This window comes from Dermochelys coriacea, chromosome 4 (assembly GCF_009764565.3).
Source record: "Dermochelys coriacea isolate rDerCor1 chromosome 4, rDerCor1.pri.v4, whole genome shotgun sequence".
Lineage (NCBI taxonomy): Eukaryota > Metazoa > Chordata > Testudines > Dermochelyidae > Dermochelys > Dermochelys coriacea.
Window position 1 is genome coordinate 21,049,909 of NC_050071.1, and position 12,895 is coordinate 21,062,803.

General features: G+C 42.7%; 1 protein-coding gene across 2 annotated transcripts in view; it reads left to right on the forward strand.

Moving 5' to 3' along the window:
• The first annotated feature begins 407 nt into the window (after window positions 1–407).
• The window catches only part of LOC119854724 (E3 ISG15--protein ligase HERC5-like), a 51,552-nt gene continuing 39,064 nt past the window's right edge, over window positions 408–12,895 (forward strand). For both annotated transcript variants that reach the window (XM_038399724.2, XM_038399725.2), the window contains exons 1-8: window positions 408–747; window positions 3,313–3,445; window positions 4,919–4,995; window positions 6,481–6,702; window positions 7,853–7,944; window positions 8,879–9,009; window positions 9,911–10,068; window positions 12,469–12,545. In XM_038399724.2, coding sequence (XP_038255652.1) covers window positions 537–747; window positions 3,313–3,445; window positions 4,919–4,995; window positions 6,481–6,702; window positions 7,853–7,944; window positions 8,879–9,009; window positions 9,911–10,068; window positions 12,469–12,545 — 1,101 coding nt within the window. In that variant the 5' untranslated portion in view covers window positions 408–536. The remainder of the gene's footprint in view (window positions 748–3,312; window positions 3,446–4,918; window positions 4,996–6,480; window positions 6,703–7,852; window positions 7,945–8,878; window positions 9,010–9,910; window positions 10,069–12,468; window positions 12,546–12,895) is intronic.

A 12,895-nucleotide genomic window follows, 5' to 3' on the forward strand; every position in this document is an offset into this window, starting at 1 on the left:
GCTTTGAACCCGCAGCCTCTGCCCGCCTCTCCACCCCACGTTGCCGCTCGCGGTGGCGTCGGACCCGCGCTTCAGCCCTCCAGGGAGCGGATGCAGTGAGCTGTAGCTCGCGGAAGCTTGTGCTCTAGTAAATGTGTTAGTCTCCAAGGTGCCACAAGTCCTCCTTTCCTCTCTTGCGGCTACAGACCAACACGGCTGCTGCCCCGAATACAGGGAGCTAAACAATCCGCAGGCTGCCTGGCTCTGTCTTCCTTTGGCAGCTCTTTAGAGAGTAAAAATCCTTTCCTCTCTCCAGTTCTTGCCACCAGCAAAAAGCCGAGAGACAGACGTATCCTTTCCAACGTGGACTTTGTGTTTATCAGCTGGTTGGTTGGTTTGGTGGGGGTTTTTGTTTTGTTTTGTTTTTTGTTTTTTGCTACATCTGGAGCTGTTTCCACAGTACAGTGTGTCCTGGCTGGCTTTCTCTGGAGTGCTGAATACAGCTGGAGACTCGGAGCGTATCTAAAGGGGCAGGCAGGCAACAAAGCAGCAGCCAAATGAGTTTATTGTCACCACCTCCTCAATCAGCGGGAGCAGCATCCTCATCGTTGTTGTTGTTGGTCCCAAAATCAAACTGCCACCCCAACTTCTTCAAGAAGCACCCGCAAGAAATCAGCCAGATAAACTGCAAAGAGAGCTCCCTCGCTGTCGTGGAGAAAAATGGGAGCGTTCTCATGTTTGACAAAGAGGGAGAACACAGAAAACCAGGTGAGTATTTGTTTTTCAGGCCCAAGGACCAGGTTTTGATCTGGTGTAAACTGCCATAGCTCCAGAGATGTCAGGGAGCTGCACTGCTTTCCAGCACCTTAGAATCTGGACTGATATAAGACATTTTCTTTTTTGCTGTCCTGTACCCAGATCAGTGAGCTAGATAGAGTTAATATGTAATATATATGTAATATGTAATATAACAATAGAGTTTAAATATGTGATAGAAATGGAAGCTGTCCCTGCTGTGATTCTGTAATACATTGTTTTTACAGTGCATTAATATGTTTATATTCTTTCTCTTTACATTAAACTTATCACAGGAGACCAAGGTAATTTAGGGCTTAGGTTGATTTTTCACAGGAAACTTTGAGCTGTAGCTCACGAAAGCTTATGCTCTAATAAATTTGTTAGTCTCTAAGGTGCCACAAGTACTCCTTTTCTTTTTTCCAAGTGGTTTGTGATTTGCCTACTTTTCCTGTTCAGAAGTCCAATTCTCAAATCCCTGCTGCCACTCTTATTTCTCTTCTCTTCTCACTAGAGCAGTTTCCTTTCTCTGTGATGCTAAGTACCAGTTTCGGTTTCCATTCCAGAGGCTGAGCAGAACATTATTCAGGAGCCTGTCAGGCTGCCTGCAGCTGCCAGGCAATAATGGGTGAAGTGCAGGAGGCCAGAAAAATGGGAATTTTGTTATTACAGATACTTGACTCTCCTTTCAGAGTAGCAGCCATGTTAGTCTGTATTCGCAAAAAGAAAAGGAGTACTTGTGGCACCTTAGAGACGAACAAGTTTATTAGAGCATAAGCTTTCGTGAGTTACAGCTCACTTCATCCGATGCATTTGCATCCCATGAAGTGAGCTGTAACTCACGAAAGCTTATGCTCTAATAAACTTGTTCGTCTCTAAGGTGCCACAAGTACTCCTTTTCTTTTTGACTCTCCTTGACTTTTCAGTGATCTGAGTGCCTTGGGCATGTAAATGTAAGCCCTGATCACTGGTTTCAGGTTGATTTAGTTTAAGATAAATTTGAATGAGAGGACCATAACTTATGGTGTAAGGCAAATGAAGGCACAAATTAGTAAAATGGGGTAAAGATCTGATGCGCACTTACGGGTATCTGAGATTTTGTTATATACTGTGAATGTTAAAGCTTCTGCGCTAAAGCCCAATTTTAGATAAAAACTATTGACTTGATTATGGTCCCGGCATAATCATCTTCCCCTTTTCACCCTTCTGAGCGGATTTCTTTGGAAGGAAATGAACAAACAAACTCAGACTCCTGTGTGCAGAAGTCCAAGTCTAGTAAGAATGAAGTTCAAGGGATTTAGTGGGACACTTCTACTTTGGTCATGGAATAAGAGTCTGTGAGAAGGGGACCTATAGGCTAGAAAAAAAATTTAAAGGGACGGTGGCTAATTTTTGCCTCCCTTTTTGATGCTATTAAAGAAGAAGAGGAGTTACAAAATCTAAGCTGACTAGAAATGCTTTGATTTTTTTTGCTGTTGCACTAATACAGGTTTTAATTTATGGATGTAACCCTTTCCCTGCAGGACGGTGAACCCCAGCAGGCATGAGATCCAGACAGACTATATACAACAGTGAAACTGACTAGTTTGTTTTCTATTGTCTAGACCCAGGGATGTGCAATAAAGACAAACAGCCAGAAAAAATAGTGGCAAGCAAATTAGAGTGATTTAAAACTCTCCTTCATTTGTAATAATCCGCTGGGCTGACTTTCAGAAGAACTGAGCACTCACAGCTCTTGCTGAAGGAGATCTGGGTGTTCAGCACCTCTGAAAATCAGGTCATAATTTATTATTAGTCATGCCACATTCCACTGCATTTGGGAGACAGGAAGCAAAGTGGTCCTGCGTGGGTTCCATAAGCCACAGAACTGAGCTCTGCAGTGTTTCTTTCTCTATGGGAAGTTGTGGAGGCACGGACAGTGGGTGTACAAACTGTATGGCTGCACTAGAACACACCACCATGTGGAGGGGGGAAGAGTAAGGTTCGACCATTACTGAAACCTATGGCCCACACCAGAGCCGTAACTAGCTATTCTTGTGCCCGAGACAAGAATATAAAACTGCGTCCATGTTGGCGGCATTACGAAGTGTGGGGCCCAATTCAAAGGACCCTCGCCGCCGAAGACGGCAGCAGCGATTGGGCTGCCAGGGAGTTTTCTGTTCCCCTTAGCTTTGCAGCACCCGAGGCAAGTGCAATGCCGCTGACATGGACACAGAGGTGGAGAGAGCCGTGGCACGGCTCGGGGAGTTTTCTGCACGCCTGAGCTTTGCGCGTCCGAGGCAAGTGCCTCACTCGCCTTGCCCTTGTTATGGCTATGCTACTATATCCAGGTCATCTGGGTGCTCTGCAGGCCACCTAGGAGAGAATTGTGTGCCTGAGAAAGGCCACATACCAGTACATGCATATGTGCAAAGCTTTGTGCTGAAGAGCAGAAACTCATTCTGTGATGCATTAACAGAGAGTGAAGTTGCTGAGTAGCTTTTAATATGTTCAATGTCTCAAAATGATTGTGGGTTTCTGTCTTGATTTACTCTGCAGAATGCGTGTCTTTAGGACAGAACATGAGGGGGCATTCCTTGGACTGTGGAGCAGCGTATATGCTCATTCTCACCTCGGAAGGAAAACTTTTTGAGCAGAGCATTTCAGACACAGCTAATAAGTCGAAGATAAGGTGGGAAATGTCTCAGTGGATGATGATGATGGTGGTTAGAGAGTGAGACCAAGCTGTAGCTCACGAAAGCTTATGCTCAAATAAATTTGTTAGTCTCTAAGGTGCCACAAGTCCTCCTTTTCTTTCTGCAAATACAGACTAACAGGGCTGCTACTTTGAAACAAGTTCAGGGAGTGACCAAAAAAGGGGGGAAGTTGGTCCAGAGCTGTGGGTCAAATAATGAACTTAAGCAGAGAAAGATCTGGACTGAAGTGGCCCAAAATAAGGATAAATGATTGATTGAGAGGAGAGGGGACACCTTAGCATCAAAGTCAGGGTTGGAAATGTGGGGTCAAGTGTAACTGACAGCCAGCTAGAGAGAGCAGGGAGAGAGATAAGAAGGATGGAATGGTCATCAGAGAAGGATAGATGAGGGAGGTCCTGAAATAATAACAGGGCAAGAGAAGGAACCCATCCATCACTGTTGCCCCAGCCACTGGGAAGGGAAGTGGGGAATGGTAGTAGTAGGCCAACGGTGCACAGTGGCAGAGACTGAAATAGTGGGGTATTTTGGAGATATGCTTCCCCTTTACCTAGGGAAGAAAGAGGTTTTTTGTTTTTCAACCAAAGAAAACATGGGTCTAAAAGGTAAGTTAGGGGGTAGCTTTGTTTATACAGAAAGCATGGTCAATGCCCTGAAAGACCAACCATGCTGGAACAAGGCTTGAGCGTCGCCGGAAGGGATGTGCGACCCCAAGCTGATTCCTGTGATTACACTGTAGTGCATTGAGCATGTCTGAGGATAGCCACATGAGTGCCTGCCTGTTTCTCCTAACGATGACAGAAAAGTGCATCCTATAGCAATGGACTGAGAGGTGCTCCCGTTTTAAAGGAGGGGGATGGAGCGGAGTCAGGTTTGGAGCCTACTTTGTTTTTTTAACTCAGCAAGAACTAGACGATTGAGGATTGTTAATAGCACCAGACTAAATGGACTATCTGAGCACCACATTCCCTTAGCATCAAGCAGTACCTTATTCCATGAGCCCCGCTGGTCTCAATGGCACTACTTGTGGAGCAGAGGTACTTCTCAGTGGGATGAGGGTGGGAGAACTGGGCCCAAAGTGTCCATGGAGCATCTGACTGAACTGTATAAATTGACTCACCCACTGACCTACAGGAAGCGCATAAGTACATTGCCATCACCTTTGTGATGCTGTGTTCTGTAACCTTGCCCCAGTCAGAGTTTAAAAAATATGTAAATATAAGGCCTGATCCTACTCTAGCTTACATTGGTCTAAATCAAGATCAGCTCATCTGAACCCAATGGAACTACACCTGGGTAGAAGGTTAGAATCAAGACTATACAACATTTAAGCATGCTGAAGGTGGTAGAACAGGCTAAAAATAGATTCTCAGGCAGGCTCTTCTTGGATTAAGATTAGAATAATTTATGTTGGATTCACAGCACTTCATGTGTTTTTTTTTTTTTTCCAGACTGCTGAAAGAATTAAGAGACAAATACATTGTCCAAATCGCATGTGGGGACCATCATTCCATGGCACTGTCTAAAGGTATTCTTCTTGTTTAGAGTTTTCTCTAAATTATTAAATCGGAGTATTGCAACCCTCTCCTCAAGAGCTAAAATTTTAAGCATCACAATTAGTTAATGTCATTATTATGAAAAGGTAAATACTGGATAGGAAACTCTTTTCACAAGGGCCAGAGAGGAAGAGTGGTCCAGTGGTTAGGGCAGTAGCCTGCAACTCAAGAGATCTAGGCTCAATTCCCTAGTCTGCTAGAAACTTTCTATACAACCTTGAGCAAGACTCTGAGTCTCTCTCTGTGCCTCCGTTTCCCCATCTGTAATTTAGGGGCAATAGGACTGCCCTCCTCAAAGGAGTGTTGTGAAGATAAATATATCCTGGGATTTGCTCTGATACTATGGTTATGGGGCCATGTAAACACCTAGGATAGATATAACTCTCACTATATTTACATGAATTTGTTAATCTGTATATCTCAAATTGTGCTCTTCTCTGAACGTGCATGCTCGTTTTCTCCAAATGACAGAATGTGTTAATTTAACATTGGATAAAAGAGAATGGGGCTATTGTCATACCGCTTCCTATCAGATTTCTTTCTGTCACTTGTTCCTGGAAATAAAAAAAAAAGCTCCTACTCTGAGCCATAATTTATTCTTCATATTAAAATTGTGTGAATCATTTATTTATTTCTATAAATGTCAAAATTATTAATTAGGGTTTTTCACTTTTTAAAATACTGAATGTATAGAAGTGTCACTTTTCCATTAAAATTTTTTAAGAAAGCTACTCATTATGTCTTTGATAAAGCTATTCCAGAGTGGGGATTACAGGATTGGAGCCTTAGTAGATAGCAGAGGGCAGCTACATCTAGTAGACTAAGCATAGGGCTAGGAGTAAGGAGATCCTTGGTTTATTCCTGACTCTGCCAGTGAGTCACTGTGTGCCCTTGGACAAGTTACTGAACTTTACTCTCTCTCTTTCCACATATATAAAATGGGGGCGATAAAATGCTTTGAGATCTATGGATGAAAGGTCTGTGAATTGCAGATTGGCAGGGAGGGTTACGACCCATCACAACTTTAGGGCACACTCTTGATTTTCACAAATCAGAACCAGGTCCAGCGAGTCCTGAACTGATTTATTGTCCCCATTGTGGAAACACTGCTTTTTTACAGCCTGACACCTTATCAGCATGTGATGACATCATTTGATGATGTGATGATGTAACATAATCATGCACTGATAAAACACTATGGAGCAAAGGTTGAGAAGGCTGGGTTTGGGACCACCTCCTCCAGCTGCTCCTAAGGCTAACCTCGCTATGGGCCTCTGAAAGCCAGTGCTGAGGCATCCAGGATCTCTGCCATTACTGAGTCTTAACTGGGGTCTCGATTCATATATAAAGAAGTTAGGCTCAATCTTTGGGTCCCTGGTGTGAAAGTATGAGGGCCCATTAGGTGGAAACCTGTATGTTTGAAACTGTAATTTTTTTTTTCTCTTTCTTGTGTTAAGGTGGTGAGCTTTTTACCTGGGGACAGAACTCGCACGGTCAGCTTGGAGTGGGGAACCAGATTGACTTTATCCACAAACCGCAACTGGTGCAGGAGCTCAGAGGCATCCCGCTGGCTCAGATTGCTGCAGGAGGAACTCACAGCCTTGCCCTGTCGCTCTCTGGAGCCGTTTACTCATGGGGGAAGAACGATTTTGGACAGCTGGGACTTGGAGACACAGAAAGTAAGGAAAGACACAGAGCAGCATGAAAAATTAGGTGGGGAGGATACTTTCCTAACAGAGGAGCTTGACACAGACACACAAACTATTAAGAAAAGGAGTACTTGTGGCACCTTAGAGACTAACAAATTTATTAGAGCATAAGCTTTCGTGAGCTACAGCTCACTTTCCACCAAATGCATCCGATGAAGTGAGCTGTAGCTCACGAAAGCTTATGCTCTAATAAATTTGTTAGTCTCTAAGGTGCCACAAGTACTCCTTTTCTTTTTGCGAATACAGACTAACACGGCTGCTACTCTGAAACAAACTATTAAGGATGCCAACCACCATCAGAGCAATGATGTCTGACAGTGTCTCTGGGAACAGCAAATGCAGATAGATTGGTGTTCCACTTGCTAGTTTGCCCTGATCAGCTACTGCCCATGGAAAAACCAGCTGGAACAAGGGAGTCTGGTGTTTTACTTCCAGAGAACTAATCAATCATTTTACACTCCCACCCAAATAGCATGGGCTCATAAAATGCTCAGGCCTCTGAGTTCTCTCCCTGATCGCATTATGCTCTGCCAGTAGTTTGCAGCAAGTAAGTACATGTTCTTATACTTACCTCCCTCCTTCAATTTTCTGTTTGATTTTATACGTACAAGGTGAGGGAAAATTAGATATCCAGATTTGGAAATGTTGGTCGATTTTTAAAGTTAGGATCATAAATTCATAACTAAATATATATGGCCTGATTTCCAGAGGTACTGAACACCCACAAATCCCACAAAAGTCAATGGGAACTGCAGGTGCTCAGCACCTTTGAAAATCAGGCTACTTATCTAGGTGCATAAATATGGATTTAAGAGCCTAATTTAAGGCCCTCAGGTTTGAATATTGGCCCAAGTTTTATTCTTAGCTCTAACTATATAAATATGTAAAACAACCAAATAAACAAACTTGCCAGGGTATTATGAAGCATTATGCATTGTAATGGAAGATGACTAAGCCTTGTAAGCAAGTTCTATGTACAGGGAAAAGGCTTTTTTTTTTTTTTTTTTTTTTCTTTTTTTTTTTTAAAAGAAGCCATTCCAAGCATGGCTATACGTATTTTTCTAGACCTATATTTGCTTTAGATTACCAACGTTGTCAATTTACAGTTTTTTCTTTTCAGATAAATATTACCCTTCATACATCAGAGCCCTAGAACATAAGAAGACTGTGTACATCTCATGTGGTGGAGAGCACACTGCCGTTCTCTCACAGGTTTGGTTGAATTTGAATTCATTCACTTCACAGAGCGGCAAGGGAAGTTTAGCCCAACAGAGATGATACACTAACTGCTAGAGTGTTGATTCCCTGCAAGGGCAATATTTACATTTGTGGGAATGTGAAGCTGGCCCCTGGTAGTTGCTAACTTGAGTTTTTTGTAGGACCATAGTCAACTTAAATTCCTGCAGAACATTAGATGAGTTGTTGTTCTCATTCAGCCATGGGTTATCAAAGAACCGAAGGGACATTCCAGTAGTGTCTGGCAGAAGCTGAAACTTTGAACCCAAGTACACTGAGACTGGAAACTTTGAACCCAAGTACACTGAGACTGGATGTCTCAAGGCAATGTTAACAACACGCAGTTCAACTGTCAATGATGACCAAACGTTATTACTTTTTGATGGTTTTTATAGTGTCCTCACTGACTGAGAACAATAGCAACAACTTATTTACTAGGTTTACTCATATGAGTAAAGCCCTTAAGCAATAGGACTTTTCTCAGGAGTAAAGTTACTCACATGTATAGGTAATGCAGGATCAGGCCTTATATTAGCATTATTCCATTTGTATTTGCATCACCATTCCCTGATCTATGGTCTATAGCATGTTCTTACATGTATGTAGTATAGTTGTAGCAGTGTTGGTCCCAGGATATTAGAGAGACAAGGTGGGTGAGGTAACATCTTCTGTTGGACCAAATGCTCAAAGGCTTGTCTCTTTTGCCAGCAGAAGCTGGTCCAACAGAAGATATTACCTCACCCACCTTTTCTCTCTAATGTCTTATATGGATAATCAACTGGACTATCCATGTGAGTGAAGTTGTGTAAGCATTCGCAGGATCTGGCCCATAGTTGGCAATTACCATTTTTTAAGAGTGTGTGCTATTTTGAGATTACATGACCCTCATGTCTGTTTGTTCTTCTCCAAGGATGGGCTGGTGTGTACCTTTGGAGCTGGAAATTATGGGCAACTTGGTCACAACTCCACCCAGAATGAGCTGACACCTCGTATTGTGGCTGAGCTGTTTGGAGCAAAGGTGTCTCAGATAGCATGCGGAAGGTAGGAAATGGCAATGTCTTTGAAGCTTTATAATGACAAAGAGATAACTTTGCTGAGCTTTTGGGAAGCACTGGAGGATGTTAGGAAAAGAAATCTCTACATTACTTATTTTAGCAGCTCACAGCTGATAGAATATTGACTAGACACACATTTTATTTATTAACTTTTCCACACACAGACCCTACCCTGCATTGAGCTTCATGAGGACAAAGTCACGCTCCAATGGAGTGAGCAGATTTTAAAATTGTACTGTACCCATAATCCCTGGCTGCTCTTACCAGGTGATGAAGAATATATACATGCAGCAAACAGAAAAAGACCATCAAGTTACCTAACAGGGACGAAATCTATCAAAATTTCCAGTCAATCCCTGTACAACATGGGAAAATGGTGGTTCCTTACAATCCATCTGTGAATGATGGAAACTATGAAATTGTATTATATTATGTTATATGATAATTATATAATTAATATAATATATTATATTAACAGCCTGATACAATGTCCATTGAAATCAACAGAAAATCTCCTGTTCACTCCTGTTGGCTTTGGATCAGATCTAAAACCACAGAAAATATTTATGCTTGCCAAATGGAAAAATATCAACGCAGAACACTTTACTGTTTTGTAATTCTCACTGGTTCAAAATTAGAAAATAAAGAGCTATTTGGAAGCAGTGGAATAGTGTTCCTTTAACTAAAGAGGCATACATTGTTCTTTCAGTTCTCCATGCTTATTGTAAGGAGCGCCCTACAAATTTGACTGGAGGTCTTCTGTAGCATGGTTCTTAGTAACTTTAATGGGAAGCACCCCCATGTACTGCTCTGAAAATGTGCCTGTCTGTATTATCCTAACTAGCTCAATGGCACTCTTATGTGGTCCATTTTCCTTTTCTGAACAGGTGGCACACGCTTGTCTATGTCCCCTCCTTGGGAAAAGTCTATTCATTTGGTTGTGGAGCAGAAGGACAGCTGGGCAATGGTGACACATCTAATCAGTTGATACCACTGCCTGTCGAATTACCTTCAGATTGGGTGAATGGTGAAAAACTCAACCCAGGTAATTTACACAGTAGATCTTTTTGAGCTGTACTTTATTTTAGATCCAAACTAGGTAGGAGTATGTTTTAAACGCATTTTGTTTAACGAGGGGAGTGACGAGCGTGGGGGAGAAAGGACTGGGAGCAAGGAGATTTGTCCCTAAACATTGGACAGCCTGCAAGCAATTAAGATGATTGACCTTACACACACTTGAGAAGAACTAAGTAGATATCTGTGTGGGGAAGTTCCTGCCAGGACAAAGTCACTAACTGCTATCTTCTCCTTCAAATTGGGCAACTCAGGAGAATCACTCACTTCCAAAGGCAAAAATTACCATCTTTCTCTCTAGCCTGAATAAATGAGTGGTTTCCCTGATGACTAATGTACTAGAAGACTCTAAGGGAAAAACATTCCAGCAGGGTTTCTTAGCCTGAAGCAACAGTTACCCTGTGACAGCTTATTTAGAGCTCAGGCTGAGAGGTAAAGAAGATACCAGGGCAACTGTCCCCTCTAAGGGAAGATTGGGGCCAGCCACACCTGTGCCACCATAATTAATTAGCTGCTTCCCACCCTGAGGGGGCAGGACTAAGGAGAGGTCAAGTGATAGATTCGTGAACACCTGGTCCTTTTAAAGGGGTTGTATGAGATCAGTCTGAGTTGGAACCACAGGGAGTTGGCTCTTGAGGAAGGCCCTGAACTGATGTTTGGGGGGGAAATGGTACTCCAGGGGAGCAAGCCTAGGGGCCGAGTGATCTATCCCAGAGGCATCTATATTCTCCAAAGTTAGCCCAGAAAGGGGCTGGGAATGGGGCCGGGAGGGCGTTGCTGAAAGGAAGCCCTGAAGGGCAGAAGCCCTTTTGCTTGTTTGGGAGTTTTTAGTTTGAACTTTTGCTACCCGGGAACAAGTTAAGTTTGTTTGTCACTTGGCCAGACGGTTAAGTCACATCTCCATCACAGCCAGGTGTCTGGAAAGCCAAGGAGACAACCTTTGGGAAGGAAACTGAGGCAGGGAGTGCTGGCTACACCACAGGGAGCCAGCAGGGGGTGTTACTGAGCAGCCATGGTGTAGATGTTAAGGGTCAACTGTGGATTCTGGTATCTCTGTACTTTCTCCTCTTCAGGCAATGTACTGCAGGCTACTCTTACTGCTGTGCTCTTCAATCTATTTAATTGTCTCAGTTGCCCCTTCTCTGATCCAGTGCAATCGTAGAAAGAACATCATGCCTTAAAGGGTTGCTTAATAGCTACTTGCATCATTCTATCTACTGCTGTTCAGCTAGATGGGCTGTGCATTCTCATTCGTTGGATTTTTTTTAAAAATTAAGTCATTTTAAATTACTTCACACCTTATTCTGAAATTCAGATTTAAACCTCTTCAATTAGTCTTGTCCATGAGGCATTGATTGAGTCTAGTAACATTAGAGATGTGGAAAGCAAGCTAGTGAAGAGCCATCGACTCTGGTGCCAAACTCAATTTTAATGAATAGGACAGTATGGTCTTCTCAACAGCAGACCCTGGCCATAACTAGGCAGTTCTTAAGAGGATTATAACAATAGTTTTTCACTGTTGCCCTCCATGCTCCTGGGTTTTTAGCTGCTCAGAGCATCTGGGATGTATCCAGATCTCTCTCATATATTGCATGTTTATGCAGTGAGATTGAGGGCAGATAAAAATTAGCTTCTTCTTCCTTTTTTATATTCCCTTAAAAAAAAAAAAAAAAAAAAAAAGTACCATATTCCAAAGTTACAGTTGGAAACCGTTATATCACACTTTTCTAACAACAAAGTAAGTACGAGTAACAAAGGAAAATATGGAAAATAATGAGAAACACTAGCTAGATAGCACCACAAAAACTGTACAGTAATCAACTACGGAAACAGACTCCCTCTTGATGGGTTTATTATAACCTTAAGGTGACTCAGGTTAACTTGCAGTGGACAGCTTTTACCCTTCTCAGAAATGGGATTCCTCTGGTTTTTGTATTTAGGAGACAGTGACTTTCCTTGGGTCTCTTTAGGCTTGATAACCACTAGTATCCCACTCGTCTGTGGAAGAAGCTCTGCCTCTGTGTTGCAGATCCGGAACCAAGACCTTCCATGAACTAGAGACAAACACAGCTCCCCGCAGCGGGGGCTTCTCCACAGCTGGCTTTTTCCTGCCCACCAGAAGATGCAGGAACTTGCATGCTGCTTTTAGATTGGCCAGCCACCTCTTCCAATGTCCCCATGCTGCTTGCTGATCCCATCATAGACACATATTTACTGCTTCATCATGATAAATAAATGTTATATAGAATCACTTCTGGGACTGGGAGCTTTTGATTAGTTTTTAAAGGTTTGTTTTTATATGCCTTGTCCATGCACTGAACTTCCAAAGATAAGGGTTTGGCTTATCCTTTTCTTCTTTATCCCTTCAAAGGAAACAGTACCTCCAAAAAGGTGATTAAAATTATTGCTGGAGGAAACCAAAGCATTGTGCTTTGCTTGAAGAAAAAGGTATGCGAAGTATCTGACATGGTTTTTAACAATGTAGTTCCTGGCCAAGGCTTCTGCTTTGCTGCTGTTGAGCCATGTATGAATTTGGATTTGCCATCTAGCCCCATAATAGGTTTTTCTTCCAAAATCACAGCACTCTCCACACCTCCCTCCATCCCTTCACTGAGACCAAATTGTGTTAGAAAAGCAAATCTCTCTCTCTCTCTCATGACATCGTTTCTGTATTTTATGCTTGTGGTATTGTCTACTGCAGGGGTGGGAAAATATTTTGGCCCAAGGGCCACATCTGCATGGGGAAATTGCTTGCAGGGCCATGAATGTAGAGCTGGAGCTGGGCGTTGGGGTGCAGA